This window comes from Onychomys torridus, chromosome 4, assembly GCF_903995425.1.
Source record: "Onychomys torridus chromosome 4, mOncTor1.1, whole genome shotgun sequence".
In the NCBI taxonomy this organism is placed as follows: domain Eukaryota; kingdom Metazoa; phylum Chordata; class Mammalia; order Rodentia; family Cricetidae; genus Onychomys; species Onychomys torridus.
The window spans coordinates 38575161-38593602 of record NC_050446.1 but is presented as its reverse complement, the minus strand read 5'-3'; the positions used below and the strand labels follow the sequence as shown (position 1 = coordinate 38593602).

At 37.1% G+C, this 18442-nt stretch overlaps 1 protein-coding gene across 8 annotated transcripts in view; it reads right to left on the bottom strand.

Moving 5' to 3' along the window:
• Positions 1 to 18442, bottom strand: part of Tank (TRAF family member associated NFKB activator) — a 67031-nt gene that overhangs the window by 22836 nt on the left and 25753 nt on the right. For all 8 annotated transcript variants that reach the window (XM_036184887.1, XM_036184893.1, XM_036184889.1 and 5 more), the window contains 2 exons: positions 7231 to 7339; positions 5352 to 5464 (listed from right to left, as the gene is read on the bottom strand). In XM_036184887.1, the coding sequence (XP_036040780.1) occupies positions 5352 to 5464; positions 7231 to 7339 (222 nt within the window). The remainder of the gene's footprint in view (positions 1 to 5351; positions 5465 to 7230; positions 7340 to 18442) is intronic.

Here is an 18442-nt window from a genome sequence, read left to right as displayed (position 1 = left end):
CCATCTGTCAGACATAAGGACAAAAGGACTCTAGGTGGCTAGAAGTAAATCCTTCTCTTAATGGTTAAAATCATTTCTGTTAACTTACAAGGCCGACTGATTAGGAGTGTAACTTCTAGAAATAGATAAGTTTTATTCAAATACTATCAACATATTACAGTATACCTTCAGGTATAGCTTATCCATTTCTCTATGCTGTCCTAGTCTCATCATGCAGATGTGTACATTTACAAACTAGCAACTGTGGACTGCTTTCATTTTGGGGGGAAAAAACTAATATAACAAAATATTCCAAAGTTCTATTCCTAGGAAATCATTTCTCATCTATATTATCTAAAATATCTGAATTTAATGATAACTTATTAAGCACAGATCAATACATATGCAAATGCAAAATATTTTAATTTCAATTGCTTAATTAGCCAGTATTTTCTCTAAGTTAGGATTAATTATTTTACACTGGATATATAGCCAGCTCTCAAATATGTAATAAATCTAAGTTATCCTTAAAAACACAATATAGAGGGGTTAGAGAGATGGCTCAGAGGTTAAGACTACTGGCTGTTCATCCAGAGGTCCTGAGTTCAATTCCCAGCAACTACATGGTGGCTCACAGCCATCTGTAATGAGATCTGGTGCCCTCTTCTGGTGTGTGTACACACAATAAATAAAGAAATTAAAAAAAAACCCCACAATATAGAGCTATAGTAATAAAAGCATTATGATACTGGCACATAAACAGACATGGAAACCAGCAGACTAAACAGAGACCCAAACTGGAGTATTCATAACTACAGCCATCTGATGATATTTGACAAAAAGTGAAAATCATTCAAGAAAAGACAGTATCTTTAACAAGTGGTGCTGGGGAAAACTGATGTCCACATGCAGAGGAAGAGTGAAATTAGACCTCTATCTATCAAACTGGAAAAAAAATCGAAGTAGATCAAAGACCTCAAATTTGACACCTGAAACACGAAAACTGCTAGAAGAAAGCATAGGTGGTAGCCTACAAGATACAAGTGTAGGAAAGGACTTTCTGAATAGGATTCCACTTGCCCAGGAATTAAGGCCAACTGACAACTGGGACCTCATAAAAGTTAAAAATCTTCTGCACAGCTAAGACGACAATCAAGCATGACAAGAAATCCACAGAATAGGAGAGAATCCTTGCCAGAACACATCTGCCAGAAGATTAAATCAAGAATATACAAAGATCTGAAAAAAAAAAAAAAAAAGTCATGGGAACAAATGGCTCAATGGGAAATGGACTAGTGATCTAAACAGTTTCAGTTTCTCTTCCCCCTCCTCCTCCTCCTCCTCCTCCTCTTCCTCCTCCTTTTCTTCTTCTTCTTTGGTTTTTCAAGACAGGGTTTCTCTGTGTAGTTTTGGTGCCTATCCTGGATCTTGCTCTGTTACCAGGCTGGCCTCAAACTCACAGAGATCCGCCTGGCTCTGTCTCCCGAGTGCTGGGATTAAAGGCGTGCGCCACCACCGCCCGGCTAAACAGTTTCTACTAGAAGAAATAATAATGGCTAAGAAATACCTCAAAAGGATTTTGTTATCCTTGGCAATCAGGGAAATGCAAATTAAAATTACTTTGAGATTTTATCTTCCCCAGTCAGAGCAGCTAAGATCAATAAAACAACTAACAACAAATGCTGGTGAAGTTGTAGAGAAAGAAGAACTCCTATTCACTGTTGGCAGGAGTACAAATTGGTGCAGCCATTCTGGAAACTGGTATGAAGAATTCTCAAAGAACTAAAAATAAATCTACCATATATCACTCCTTGCAACATATCCAAAAGGACCTGACATCCCACTCCACAGATACTTGGTCAGGTATGTTCATGGCTGTCCTATTCACAAAAGCCAGAAAATGGAAACAACCTAAATAATCTTCAACAAAAACATGGGTAATGAAAACATGGTACATATACACAATGGAATACTGTTCATATGTAAGAAAAATGAAATCATGAGCTTTTCAGGTAAATGTAAAGACCTAGAAAAGATTATATTGAGTGAGATCACTCAGACCCAGAAAGACAAACACTACATGTTCTCTCTCATCTTTGGTTCCTAGCTCCAAATCCTCAGAAGGGAGTAACCACAGAAACTAAAAATACAAAGGAATCATTGTATGTTGGAGGGAGGGGCAGTAGGTAGCAGAATACAGGTAATATGAAATGGGAAAAAGAATAACAGGGAGGGGGGATCCAACCAAAAAAAGAAACCCTCCTTTTGAAAGGTTGGTCAGGATAGTCCAAGTGACTCCCCAAACAATATAGATGAAGCCCTTGGTTCTATCTCAGGAGTTGAAGGTAGGTTGAAGACAGCTCACACTTAGGACATAGGACCTGGATGACTAGAGCTGGATCTGACCTGAAAGCCTCTCTCCTGTGGTCTCACTTCCCTGGTTCCAGAACATACTGTACAAGATGCCAAGGGAGGGAAGCAATTAAACAGCTGTAATACTATGAACCACGACAAACACCAGCATGGCAAGATACACACAAAGGCGCAGTAAGTGGCACTCACATGTCAGTGGCAATCAACAGGACTCAGGCCCACTCAACAGGAGGGAAATCATGCCTGGTACTGGAAATCCAGCCAGCTTCCTGGGGCTAGTGAGGTCATGGACCTTATAAAATAATCTACTATTGCTACTTATACCCACAGATAACTGTGTAGGTATCACCCCAAATCAAAGAAGCTTCTCTCTACTGCAGATGGAAGCCATCACAGAAAACCACAACTGGACACAGAGCAGAGATCAACAGATAGTGGGGAGACCAGTCCTGATGGATACCTCTACACCATTATTCCTGCATCTCTGGGGAACATAAAGGAAGAGGGGTGGAAAAACTGTATCATGTGGAGAACTTCTCTCCTAGAAATGGCTGCATAAACAAGACCAGGACAACTGCAGTATCAATGGACATGCTAACTTGTGAAGGAAAATTCTGTGGTCTCACCCCTAGACAAAGAACTATAGGCAACTAATGACTGATGAAAGAGGGATCATTAGCCTCTCAGGGATGAGCCCTGTTATTGGCTGTCTAACTCAGAATGGTCAGCTCTGAAACTATATACACACAGAAAATGAAAATGGTTCAGCAAGTTGTGTATGCATGTATATGCACACACATATTACATGTATATACATATATGTATATAAATAAAATCAAGGAATATATATATACATATACACTATATATACATACTATATATACTAGTAATCAAGGAAAAAGCTATCAGCCTGAGAAAGGGGCTCATGAGAGTGGTTCAAGGGAGGGCAGTGAGGAGAGGCTTGAGGAGGAAAAGGAGGGGCAAGTGATGTAATTCATTTCAATTAGAAACATTTTGAAAAGAAAAATAAATATAAATATGAATATGAATATAAAGAAGAATAGATTTCTTGTTTATATATTAAGTGTTCACTAGTCCATTGGATTGAGATACATAAAAAGAGAAATTTAAAATAGTCTAATTTTATTTCCATCAAAGGTAATAGTACAAGAAAATGAAATTCATGAGCTATTCAAGAATTAAAATATGGCTATCACATAAATCTCTCTTGTATTAACAAGGATCACGATGGCAAATCACTGAGTTTATATTTACTCCTTACCCAGAGCTTATTTCTTTAGGTCTTTTCCATGGTCTGGAATACAGTATAATTTTGGTGCAGTATTATTATTCCTTTGGAAATAGGCTAGCCAAGCAAAGGAAGTTGAAGGAAAAACAAATAGAAAATGATTTAAATCGAGGATCATTTGTCTTACCATCTACCTCAGTTTAAAGTTGTAATTACTTTGTTAAAATTTCACTTCATTAAACGCTTCTGACATGAGGGCGATGGGGAACCTCTAGGGAGCCTGGAGAGATGGCTCAGCAGAGTGTTGTGTGCAGTCACGAGGACTGGAGTTCTGATCCTAGCTCTCAAGTGTCCACCGCAACCCAGCACTAAGGGAGGTGGAGGTAGGACTGCTGAGTCTTTCTGGCTTCCAGCCTAGCAGAAAATGCAAGCCCCAGATTCAGGGAAAGACCCCCAGCTTTGGGACTGGGGAGATGGCTCAGTGGTGAGCTCTTTCAGAGGACCCAAGTTTGATTCTGAGGACCCACACAGTGGTTCACAACCATCCTTAACTCTAGTTCAGGGAACCTGATGGTCTCTTCTGACTTCCACGGGTACCCAGCACGCATGTGGTGTATACAAAGGCATGCAGGCAAACCACTCAGACACATAAAACACACAAACAGAACTTACTAGTAGCAGAGAGTAATATTGAGGATACTTGGTACTCTCTTCTAGCTTTTGTGAATGTGTAACAGGCACATGCACCCATACACACAAAGAGCATACTAACATGCAGACAAACAAACAAATCTTTAAAAAACACTAGGAAATATGAAGCTTAAGCTTTATTTTAAATATAAGTAGTTATATTGAGATGGATATGCCATGTTTGCAGATACACAACTTTGTTTATAATTCTAGTGGCAAGGGACTGGAGAGAAATGGCTCATCAGTAAATACTATGTACTATTTTTTATTTGTTTGTTTTTTTGTTTTTTCGAGACAGGGTCTCTCTGTGTAGTTTTGGTGCCTGTCCTGGATCTCACTCTGTAGACCAGGCTGGCCTCGAACTCACAGAGATCCGCCAGGCTCTGCCTCCCGAGTGCTGTGATTAAAGGCGTGCGCCACCACCGCCTGGCCCTTATGCACTAATCTTGCAGAGGACTTGAGTATGGTTCCTAGCACCTTCTTCATATAGCTCACAAGCAACCATAACTACAGATCAAAAAGATTTAATGCGTCTGGCCTCTAAGGGTATCTGCACACATGTGCATATATCCACATATAGATACCCAAATATACATTATTAAAAATAATAAAATAGGGGCTAGAGAGAGATAGCTCAGTGGTTAAGAGGACTACCGTTTTTACAGTGAACCTGGGTTTAGTTCCCAGCACCCACATGGTGGCTCACAACTGTCTATAATTAGTTCCAGGAGATCTGATACTTCTTTTGACCACTGAAGGCACTGCATGCATATGGTGCACACACACATACATGTAAAGTAAATTTAAAATTTTTTCTTAAAAAAAAGATTTCAGTGGCAGGTCATTGCCTAAGAAAGATGAGATGAGGAAGATATATTGTATATCAGCATTTAAGTGTTCGTTTCTGCAGAAGCAATGTTAGGGGCAAAAAAATATATATACATATTATCTACTTTCTTCCCATGCTCTACCCACTCAAACTGTGAGAGCATACAGATAAATAATTTGTAAGTCTGCGACGCCTAACTCTCTTAAGAATGAGTCTGACAATATTTCCTACCTTTGACTGCTTATCCCTCAGTGTTCTTACTTTATCTTGTGGTTCATCAAGATTCAAATTATTCTTCCTTCTCTCACTGTCTTCAAGCAAAGGAACATAGCCGTAACTGTTATCTGCAAGACAAAACACTTGTACATCAGTAGAAAGCTCTGGAAAAATATAATAAAAACGAACCTAGGCATGGTGGCACACACCTTTAATCCCAGTACTAGGAAGGCAGAGAGGCAGACAAATCTCAGTTTGAGGCAAGCCTGGTCAACACAATGAGTTTCAGGACAGCCAGGACTACACAGAGAAACCTTGTCTCAAAAAACCCACAACCAAACAACAAACCTGCCAGGCAGTGGTGGTGCACGCCTGTAATCCCAGCACTCGGGAGGCAGAAGCAGGTGGATCTCTGTGAGTTTGAGGCCAGCCTGGTCTACAGCTAGTTCCAGGACAGGCTCCAAAGCTACAGAGAAACCCTGTCTCGAAAAACCTAAACAAACAAACAAAAAAAACCCCCAACAAACCAACCAACCAAATATACAAAAACAATCAAACAAAAACAAATCACAGTAATTTCAAAAGAATAAATTATAAGCTCTAGTTTTATAATATTCAATATTTATAAAATATTTACCTTGGCAAGGTGCCCATTTAGAGTTTTTCCTTCCCACTAAGCATTTCTTTTCCCATGAGTCAATGGTAAAATATACAGAATTCAGAAGACTAGAATTAATTATGGTTTTTACATTTTACTTTATCAGCAGTTAAACTCTTAGGGCTTTCTTTTTGGAGGAGGGGAATAGTGCTCGGGATGCACTAGCTAAGTGTTCCACCCTAGCTACACTCCCAGGCCAATTAAACTTTTATACATCACTTTTTAGGTATGCATTTCTTGTTTAAGATAATTATACCTGAAAAAAACTCCTGCTTATAGAAAATTAGGAGATGTAGTTATGACAAAAAGGAGCTGAAGGCTGGAGAGATGGCTCAGTGGTAGAGAGTATTGCTGCTATTCTAGAGGACATGGGTGTGATTACTAGAACTGCCATGGTGGCTCATGACCATCTATTAACTTCAGCTCCAGGAGATCCAATACCCTCTTCTGGTCTTGGTGGGTACCAGGTACACATGGTATAGACACAAAGCACGCAAAACACCCATAAATAAATACAGATTTTTAAAAATTATTAAACAAAAAAGCTATCAATTTTCATCACTTGTGAACTGTTCTTATTAACATTGTAGTTTATATTTTATGTTTTTCTTTTCTACATATAAACTCAAACAACTCAAACGATGTTTTTCTGTCCACATGAAATACATTGTATTTACTTTGTACCTTACTTTCTTTACTTTGCTGCATATCATGAACATATTTCCTGTTGGTAAGTTAACTATTATCTCTGCTTTTCTTGGCTACAGAGTTGTTCATTGTAACTTAACTTTTGGACACTGTACCTTTTTGGATTACTTACTTTTGGATTACTGGTTTACTGAAAGGACATTTAAAGGGAGACAGACACAGGGACTGGAAAGGGCCCAGAGCTTCTCACCGTTTATCTGGAAGCTAGACACTTCCTCTGACTTTTCATCTCTAGATGTTTACTGTGATGTACAATGTATGTGCGCCCTCTAGCACTTACACAAACTGTCTTACAATAGACTCTCAGGGCTTCTAGCTTCATCTCAAAGGCACAGATTTTCAGTCTGTAGAATGCATGAGTGTCCACTTCCCCATGTCCTACAAGTTTCAATTAAATAAACATAATGTATAGCTATACCATGCTTCTTATATCAGAATAAAAAAACAAAAAATAGAAAAACTCAAATTTTACCTTTTCTCTAAAGTGTTTCCAGAAACACATTAAAAAAGGAAGAAAGAAAGAAATACCTCGACCAGAATCCACAAGAAGTAGCTGTGATTTTAGCTTGTCAATAAGAGTTTGTTGAAATGACAGCTGTTCTTGTTGCTCGCGTATTCTTTGTTCATAGTTCTCAGTCTGAAGACAAGAAAAAACAAAACCAAACCCCAGTTAGCCTGATGCTCACTGACAGATGCATTTACTGTCTATTAATAAGCACAGGAGCTGCCTGAAGTCCAGGTAACTGAAAAGTCTACTCATGAGTTACGGACTGGCTCCAGGGATTTACTTGTGATCATCAGTGACTTAAAACAATCAGAACACTATACAACTTTTAAAAATTATCTTAGTTAAAGATTTCAGTCAAGAGATTGGCACTATGTTTTCTTGGTCTTTCAGTAAAGACAAACATATTGTAATTTGAAATTTAATACTTATAAATAAAAAAAAGCATGAATGGTTAAGTAGATGCTGCATTAAAGTTACGTTTTAACAAACATACCAGTCTTAAAACAAAATTATATGTCTTTGCAATAAACACTGTTATTAATTTTTAAAGTACAAAACTATGAAAGTAGCTAGAAGTAAAGATTATGAAAAACAAATGTAAATTCTAAAAGTATAGTGGCCAGAAACAAGCACGAGGGTTGATTTTTATTATATAAAAATATTATTTATAAATTGTAAGTGGCATAATCTCCTTATATTTTTGTTCCACCCATCTTGCTATTGTATTATATTGGCTATGAAAACAACAATGAAAATGACATATGTATTAGGAATATAGATATATAGATGTGCCAACCTTCAAGAAAAACCTGGAAATGTTGTATCACAATTACCTAATTAGTACATTCTTAAAAGCTATATTAAGAAAGCATAGTATGAAAGACTTTGCTGGTTTCTACCACTGGAGGAACAAATGCCTAAATATAAATTTCTTAAAATATGAAAAGGGACCTAATAATTATAGCAACCTTTGGTATATACTAGATGTTTGATTTTTTTAAATGACTAAATCAAAAGTTCACAATTAATGAACTTGTATTATTTTCAGATCCCAACGAAGCTTAAAGTTCTTTATAAATAAAGATCTGTTCCTTACGTCTCAAATACAAATTTAAGAAATTATAGAAAAATAACACACCCAAATAAAATATGTACTTTTATACACAGGACACTGCAAACATGAATAACTGACAGCAGGTAAGTAACCCCACTGGCATAACTCTTACATAACTTGACATTCCCCCACCCAACCCCACAAATGAAGTTAAACATATGCTGATTATTATAAGCAGAAGAAAGAATCAATGATGAGTCTCAGCCTTAGAGAATTCAAGCCCTAGATACTGAACCCTAGATACTCAAGTCAAACACTGAGCCACACTTCCCAGACTAAGACATCTTAGTCTTACACACACTGGCATCCAAGCTGCTGGAATGAGTGTGGTAAACTGACTACAGAAAGGATGCCAACATTACAATTAATTCATAATACCTTAAAATTATCTGGGCTACATACACTTCCTGAGGTGAAAGAATCAGCAATATATTAAGGTCTTCCCTAAGCACTTTATTCATTTATAACATTTTTATTTCAAAGAACTCTAATTCTTCATAAGTATCAATAAGTAATTTCAATAATTACCTATTTTTCACTATATCTTGATAGGTATATATAGCCTACTGCTGTTCAGTGAGCAAGTGGCAAGAACTAGCAAATTAGAGATAGGCTGAGAATAAATGTCTAAATTATTCAAGTCTCAGTCCATTCTTCATCCATTATGCTCCCCCACCCCCAATTTCAGTGAAGAAACCAAAAGACCATGTATGTTCATTTGGAACCAACTCAGAACACTTCTGCCAATTAATTTTCATCTTCTCCTCTTCAGCTTGGAGACACACTTCAGCACATCTGTTTATAACAAATAATGTATTCAATAACTGGGAAAGTTAATATATCAATGGCTATTTCACATAGAAATCTTGAACTATTTCTTAAATCAGATGATATCTATACTGAAAGTGTAGCTGGACAAACAGAAGAGCATGTCCTGGACTTTCATGTAGTTATGGTAGCTAGAGTATTCTAGTCTGTCTACATGTCTGATGGGCAGAGACTATTTGTTACTGTAATCTCTAATACCACACAGTGTCTGGTATATACTGAGGTGCTCAGTATTTATTAATTGAGTAACAAGCTAATTAAATCATTAATGAAATATCTGAGAAATATATATGCCTTTAAGAATGACCTGAGGGAACAGAGGGATAATGACCTTGCTTTTGATGCTTAAAAACCAAGTAAAGCAAGTTTACTTATATATAAAGAACCAAATGATTATGAATAAATAAATAGCATGAAATCTTTTTAAAGGATCAGAAAATTGATGCACAGTCACAGTATTTTAAAATATACAATTACAAAGCAAGTGCATTCCAGTACTATCAAAGACCCTGCAAACAGAAAACTCCCTAACAACCACATTGAAAATGTACAACAGTAATGTCTTGTCAACACTTCTGTACAGAGCACAGACATGACAGCTAAAACAGACAGAAGAGAAGATGCTTTTGACAGCCAGTGTGTGCGAATGAGTCTTTGAGTCAGATGGCAGCAACAAGTTACCAACTAGGAGATCTGCATGACAACTAACCATCCATCTGTATCAAACACCATCTGGCTAAGATGACTCTGGCTTCTGTGTACTTGACACTCCTTCTAATTCCAAAGACTAGCAAAACAAGTGGTCTATCATAATCTAAGAAGTAAACAGGTATATAGGTACTTGTGTCATAAAGGGTTGAGTATTCTTAGTGTTCAACAGCAAAACAGTATGATGTAGATCAAATGTATATTATATATGTCAATTTATCAAGAAGGGTTATTCAAGCATACACCAGAGTATCATTAATAAAGCAAAAACCCCATCTTAAGAATTATTCTGATGCTGAATAGCTGGCTCAGCAGTTCATAGCAAATGCTGCTCTTGCAGAGGGCTTGGGTTAGGTTCCCAGCATTCACATGGCAGTTCACAGCCAACTATATCACTAGTTCTGGGGATCTAATGCCCTCTTCTGGTCTCTGCAGGCATTGGGCATGAGTATGATGCATAGGCATATATGTAGGCAAAGCATTAATATACATAAAAAAATCTAAAAAATTAAATAAAATACTTGTTCTTTTATTAAGAAAAAATTTCAGCCTGTCCTCTTCAAAACTAAGATACCATATTTTCAATAATTTTTGGACATACAGCTGTTCAAGTTTTCATAAGTTTCATAAATATTAAGATAGAGTTCTGTTAATTGAATTTTTTTCCTATTGCAGATACTGGATGCTTTAATTTTTCTATTTCTCAAGACATTTACTTCCTATATTAAGCCATCTATAATATTCTACAATGGTCAAATGTTATTTCTTCTCATGTTCAAGAATTAATCTCAATATTCTGAAAAATACTATAGATTTTTTTCCAATGATTTTCACTATGGAATTTAATAAATGTTGAGTGGGTAAAACATAGTCTCAATTTAAAAACATTTTAAATTGCTCCAAGATTAATGGATATGAAAGCTTTATTGAAAACTCTGCTTGCATAAAAATGCTCTCGCAGGGAGCGCCACAGTTCATTAAGAAAAATAAATATTACTTACACCAATAACAGCAGTTTAGATAAAAGCTAATAATTTATACACAATCTATTTTTAAAATGTCATACAACTTTAGCAAACTGAGTATCAATTTTACTTTTTTTTTTAGCATACAAGATCATATATTTTGGCTAGCATGTAGCTCTTTCTTCAACCATTCTTTGCGTACTACTTTAATTACTCCCCATTCCACCATCCACTAGAGACTAGGGCTTATCTAGGATATAATGAGTTAGACAGATTATCAATCCCTCCTTCTTTGGGATTCTGGCATATACTGAAGATCAGCTGAGACATCCCCCCTTGTGGACTGAACAACTACTGGATTCTTCACCCTTCTGTTCATAGGCAGCCATTGTTGGATTAGTAAGACCAAAGCCTGTAAGTCATTCTATGTATTTATTCTATAAATTCTGTTACTCTAGAGAACACTGAGGAATGCATTTTACAATCCACTGATAGCACTGTCATCCATTTCTCAGTATGGTAAGTGGTAAACTATGAAAAACTAGTTTTGAAGTTTTGGTTCCAGAGTCGGGGGGTGCTCCTGCCAGGAGCCAAACATACATTCCATTGAACAGGAAGCTCAGACTTCCCCGGGGCCACTTTCGGCTTCAGACACTCTTAAGCCAACAGGCTAGGAAAATAAACAGTGTTAGGTAGGTGGTTGATCCAGATTATCAAGGGGAAATTGGATTGCTTCTCCGCAATGGAGGTAATAGAGATTATGTGGAGTAGAGATCCATTAGGGTGTCTCTTGGTACTACCATATCCTGTGATTAAAGTCAGTGGGAAACTACAACAGCCCCTTTGGGAATGAAGATATGGGCCATTCCTCCAGGAAAAGAGCTAAGACCTGATGAAGTTCTTGCCAAGGGTGGAGGAAATACAGAATGGGTAGTAGAGGAATGTAGCTATAAATACCAGCTAAGGCCATGTGACCAGTTGTAGAAATGAGGATAATAATAAAAATGAGTAGTTCTGTTATATTTTATAAAGAATGCATTTGTACAGATATTAATGTTTTTGTTACTTAGTTTTTCCAATTACGTTATATAACATCAATTAAGAAAATATCAGTGGTTAACATATTTAAGTTTGAGATGCTAAGAGAATGTCCCTTGAGGGACATTGCCACCTACTTTAAATTTTTAATGTATTTGTGGTTTTACGAGGGACAGTTATATTAGGTGTAATTATGACCTGATTATTGTTTTCAGTTGGAAATTAAGCATGACCATAAGGAGATATCATTGTACATCAAGTTGACAAGTAGACTTTTGATGGCCATTCTGGGTTGTCAACTTGACTACATCTGTAAGTAACAAAACACAAAAATGTAAGGCACATCAGTGAGTGATTTTTGCTTAAATCGAAGTAGGAAGACCTATTTCTAATCTGGATCTTTGAGGTAGGAAGACACACTTTTAAACTAGCCAGATCTTTTGAGGTGGGAAGCTCCATTTCTAAATTTTGGCCACACCTTTGCTGGCAGCCTATAAAAGGACAGGAAAGAAGGAAGCTTTTGCTCTTTGCCTGCTTGCTCTCACCTCACTATCAAGTCCACTCCTTCAGTGGCATTAGAGCCTCCTTCTTTGGGATTCTGACATATACCGAAGATCAGCTGAGACATCCCCCCTTGTAGACTGAACAACTATTGGATTCTTCAACCTTCTGTTCATAGGCAGCCATTGTTGGATTAGTCAGACCAAAGCCTGTAAGTCATTCTACATATTTATTCTATAAGTTCTGTTACTCTAGAGAACACTGACGATTGCATTTTACAATCCAATTTGCCCTCCCTCCACACACTTTGAGACCTGAGGTTCTATGAGAAATAAAAATAAGCCAGATAACAGTGGTTTAGACTTTAACCCCAGCACTGGGGAGGCAGAGGCAGGCAGATCTCTGTGAGTTCAAGGTCAGTCTGGTCTACATAATGAGTTCCAGGACAGTCAAGGCTACATAGTGAGAACCCCCCCCCCCATCTCAAAAATAAATAAACAAAACTAATTTTTTCTGGGATGATGGAAAGAAATGGCAAATATAAAACACTGTTATATATTAACCTCTTTGTAAATGTTAGATCTCTTCTTAAATAACAAGTCAAAGCCGGGCGGTGGTGGCACACGCCTGTAATCCCAGCACTTGGGAGGCAGAGGCAGGTGGATCTCTGTGAGTTCAAGACCAGCCTGGTCTACAGAGCTAGTCCAGGACAGGCTCCAAAGCTACAGAGAAAACCTGTCTTGAAAAACCAAAAAAACAAAAAAACAAAAAACAAAAACCAAAAAACAAAAAACAAGTCAAGTCTCTACATATCATTTAGAATTGTGGGAGCTGTACTACTGGAGTCTCCACTAGGGTAATGGGGTTTGGGTCACCTTAGAGTGCTCTGCAGGGGCAATGTTTTGTGGAGTTGTCAGGTAGATCCATTCGGACCCCAGAATGGTAAAGTGTCCAGTGTGTAACTTTAGCCTGGAAGAATCAATGGCAGGTCATCCAAACCAGGAGATCTGTAGACAGAAAAATGGTGCAGGATTGCCTTGAGCCTTGAGGGTCCAACCTCCACCCTAGGGTGTATAGAAGATGAGACACGGACTCAAAGAAGATTCTCATGCATCATGATTTAGTCTTTGCCCGGTTGGGTTTTAGATTTAGTCAGAACCTGTTACCCTCTTTTTCTTTCCCGTTGTTCCCTTTAGAATGGAATGTATATCCTACACTCGTTTTATCATTGAGTATTTTAAAATTATTTTATGTGTAAGGTGTTTTCCTTGCCATGTATTTCTGTGTACCACATGCATGCTGTGTCCATGAGGGCCAGAAGAAATCACTGGATCCTCTGGAACTGGAGAAACAGAAGATGAGCTGCTGTGTGGGTGCTGGGAGTCTAACTCTGGTCCTTTGGAAAAAACAGCAAGTGCTCTTAACTACTAACCTACCTCTCCAGCTCCCTATAATAATATTTTTTGTTTGTTTGTTTTGTTTTGTTTTTCGAGACAGGGTTTCCCTGCGTAGCTTTGTGCCTTTCCTGGAACTCACTTGGTAGCCCAGGCTAGCCTCGAACTCACAGAGATCTGCCTGGCTCTGCCTCCCGAGTGCTGGGATTAAAGGCATGCACCACCACCGCCCGGCCATAATATTTTTTAAGCATATAACTTGTTTGATTTTTATAGGCTTATGACTGGTAAGGAATGTGTTACAAGATGAACTATACCTTGAGTTTCATCTATATCTAATTTAGATATTTAAGCAAGACTTTGAAGTTAAGATTTTAAAAGCTGTTATTAATGCATAAGCCTTTGGGAAATGAAAATATGCTACATACATGAATTTGGGAGTGGGGATAGCAGGGGCAGAATGGCATGTTTTGAATGTGTCCCTGCAAAATTCATGTTGAGGAGGTAAATAAGCTACAAAGAGTCCTCTCAATAATGGGAGTAAGGCCTTCAAAAGGGCTTTAAAAATTTCAGGTCTTTTGCCCTTCAGTAACTTCAGCCAAGTGAGGACTCGTGTTTATCATTCATGGAGGATGCAGTTAATAGGAGCTACCTTTAAAATGAACACTTGGCCCTCACAAGACATTTAGAGATGTCTAAAAGTTTTGACAAGACATTTCTGAGGATTAAAATCTGGGAGAAAAAGTCAGATATTTTAGATAATAAGGAACAGAACATTATTTTATAGATCAGAACTGACAATGTCTATAGAAGTAAAACTTAAAGTAGAAACCACCAGCAATCATTTTAATACCAGTAGCTTCAACAGAAAAAAAGAATGAAATGTTTTCTCTACTCTACATAGAGAATGTGTTGATGTCTAAAAGAAAAAAAGTAGAGTGTTTAATAAAGAGGTTATTTACATCTTAAGTGAAAGTAATTTTTTGTTATAAAATTTTTAGTGCTCTTATTCACATATATACTTAGCAGTTAACAACAGTACTTTAAAATATATTTTTTTATTTTTATATTTGTGAGTATTTTGCCTGCATGTATGTATGTGTACCACAAGCATGCCTAGAACCTGCAGAGGCCAGAGAAGGTGTCAAATCCCCTGAAACTGGAGCTACAGAAGTTCTAAATTGCTATGTGGGTTCTGGGACTGAACCTAGGCTCCCTGCAAGACCAATAAATGCTCTTAACTCCTGAGTAGTCTCTTCAGTCCCTGTGATAGTACTTGTCATATTTATATTTTGAAACAGGGTCTCTAGCCTAGGCTGCTGCAAACCATTAAGGATAACCTAGAACTGATCCCCTGGTCTCTACTTCATAAGAGCTGAGATCACAGGCATGCACCACACCTTGTTTGTAAACTACTAGGGACTGAACCCAGTGCCTTATGTATGATAGAAAAACGATTCTACCACCTAAGCTACATCTCCAGCCCACAGTTGTATTTTGTAAAAAGTAGTACCTGTAACAAAGTGCTTTTGTGCTTCAGATGAGTTAGTACTAGCTATTATAAAATATTACTTATTGTATATTAATTATCAGAAAGCATTGCAGAGTGTCTATGATAAAAAAGAGGAAATAGCCAAATTTAGTCTTATTTGTGATCTTTAAGCTCCCTGGTTAACAAATTGGATGACTTTAAATATCACACAACAGTTACCTTTCTTATCAGTATATAGAAAAACCAAGTTATAAAATAGCACCTGAACAATTTTTGAATTAAGGAGAGAGATTGTTTCCTTTCTATGTAAGCCTGTTAATTTTTCTTTTTAATCAACACTAAGGAAGAATAGACCAATTTTATTCATATATTTCTTTTCAACAAAGAGACTATTACTATCTTCTGGTTATATAATGAAAAGACTCTTGGGACAAGGAGTAGAGGACCATTACAGGACATTTTCTATAACCCTGTATTTATGATTTATAAATGGCAATCAGCTTATAAAACTCAAATGTTTTATTACTGATTCTTCTGGAAAGATGGTCAAGAGAATTTACTTAAATCTTTTAAAAATATATTTAGTTTCTCATAGAACAAATACAGAAATCAGTGACAGGCAACTTGGTATGAGTAATAAAACGATTTCACATTTTATGGAATAGTGTAGTGTTTGAAACTCTGCATGTAACCTCATCATAGCCAAAAGATGTGTAAGGACTGCTTGTTATTCCCCCTATCTCCTCTCCTTCTTCCTTTCTGAAACACAGGGTTTTGGCTGGCTATATGGCTACTATGCTAGAGAACATACTTAGCAGCCTTCCTTACTATTAAGTGTGACCATATCACCAAAATTGAGCTCTGCTAGGTTCCTTCTTCATTAGGGGGAGACAATCAAAAGTTGGGCTCTTTCTTCCAAACACACCATGCTAGGATGTAGCATGCACTAAGGCAAGAAAAATGCCACAAAACACCCTGCAATTCTGAATATGACTTTTCTTTAGTAGGCATAAACTTGGTTGCTGTAGATCACTGGTTTTTCCAGCTCTTACAATTTATTTTGGGTTCATCTTTATATATTTGATGCTTTCATGTGGGAAGGTAGGCCTGAAACTTTGTAGCCTCTCATTATGAATGTCTCTAAACAGGTCAAATCTTGAAGTGCAACATTATAAAGAGCTGTTGGGTTCATTCACGTTCCTGCCGTCATTGGTTCTGTTTTTTCTCTTACTCTATAATCATTACTTACCACCACCTTTTATCACATCAAAAGTCATCTCTTTGCAGATGAGCCCCTGTTTGCATTTCTAAATCTAACTTTATTTACTTCAAAGACCCATTTTCAGCTGCTTGCTGAGAATCTTCCCTAGCTGATCTGCTATTCCTTAATCTCCCTATCTAAACAAATAAAACAACAATTCCCTTTACCAGTATCAACAAAAATAAAGTATTTTGTATTTCTAAGGACACATCTTCAATCTTCAAACTAACAAGACTGAAAATCTTGGAAGTGGTAGACAATTTTTAAAACCTCAGGTTTGACTTCAAAGCTTTTGCTCTTCTCATTATTGGAGTTAGAAAACATGTCATTTTGTTACTACAGATTCTAAATGAACTTGCTTTACCTAAAAAATTCAATATTACATCTCAAAGAATATAGAAGACGGAAAATTAGTGAGTTAGACTTGGTAATTTGTAGAACAAATGACCACATAAGAAAACCTCCAAAACGCTAAAACATGTAGGCAACAGCCTTGTCTGAGAAACACAGTTTGCCTCTAAGAGCACACTGACCCTTGGCATACTAAGAGGGAAATGAACTGCACAACAGATGTTTCCACCTCAAGGGTCTGGGAATGTGCTATTTCTTAAGCTGTAAGGCTTGTTCTGTTCCCATATATTTTTCTAGCAATGCTTCCTTGTCTTTGTTCCCCCGGTAATCTATTTACAAAACATTGTATTTCCTTATAAACATGGTTTAATGATTGTACAGTATCTTTGCATACAATTGCCGCTAATAAAATCTCAGTACTGGGGACACTGCATCCTTTGAGCTTCTCTTTGGGTTCCCTTGCCTCGAACTACTGAAAATTCACATTGTAGACTCTATGTCTTATTTCAGAGCTCTGCTATCCACGGTACATAGTATTTTCCCCAAAAAGATGTTACAGGAAAAGTTAAGTTTAAAAAGATAATAAGCAAGATCAAATATGAAGCCCAATCCAGAATGGCTATTTTATTATACTACAGATTATGTAATGGCTAATAAATTTCAATTTTAGCAGCTGACATATCACTTCAAACTAAGAACAATTATATAGTTTTCCAAGGATACAAATACCTCAGATGAACTTATGTGATATTGCATAGATCCACAAGACTGGACAATGAAGCAGGATGTGGGACAACAGAAGGACGAACACTATCCTAGCCTATCATTTCCAGTTCTGGACCATCCACTACATGAAACACAGGGTATGTCTCTCCTTTAAAACTGCTATTATCTGACATTTTGGTCATTCTCTCTTGTTGCCCAGCTTTGGTTCTTTCACACAGCGTCTCTAACTCCCACTAGACCTACCAACACTTTAGGAAGTGTTCTATTTCCTCAACCCATTCCAGCTACCTACTTTTATGACTTGAGCAGACAGGATTCTAACCATCAACATGTGCTAAACTGGTAACACAGTCTTTCCACTCTTAGAAACGACATCAGCCATCAAATACCTTTTCATTCTTAGTAGCTTCTTTGCAGTTTCAGCTCATGTCTCAGGGTACATAATTTACATCACTTCTGTTTGTGCTTACAATTCTTTTACTCTCAATCCTGAATTAGAATCTTACTGTGTAAGCACACCACTTAACTCTAGATCTTATTATCTATAGCTGCTAAAAAATAATCAGCAAACATATGCATTGTTATTACTAAAAACTCAAAATAATTTGAATATAACTTTTTTCTTATTTCTTACTCTCAAATCACATTATCTAGTAGCTGACACTATATTTCACAGAAAAAAATTTTTTTTATGACAATCCCTCTTTTTTTTCTATCACTTCCTCCAACATCCACCTTTATCTTCGTGTGTGTGTGTGTGTGTGTGTGTGTGTGTGTGTGTGTGTGTGTGGTGTGTCTGTGTGTCTGTGTTGGTCTTGTTCCCTCCAGTCCTGAGAGAACATTTGTTTTCTATT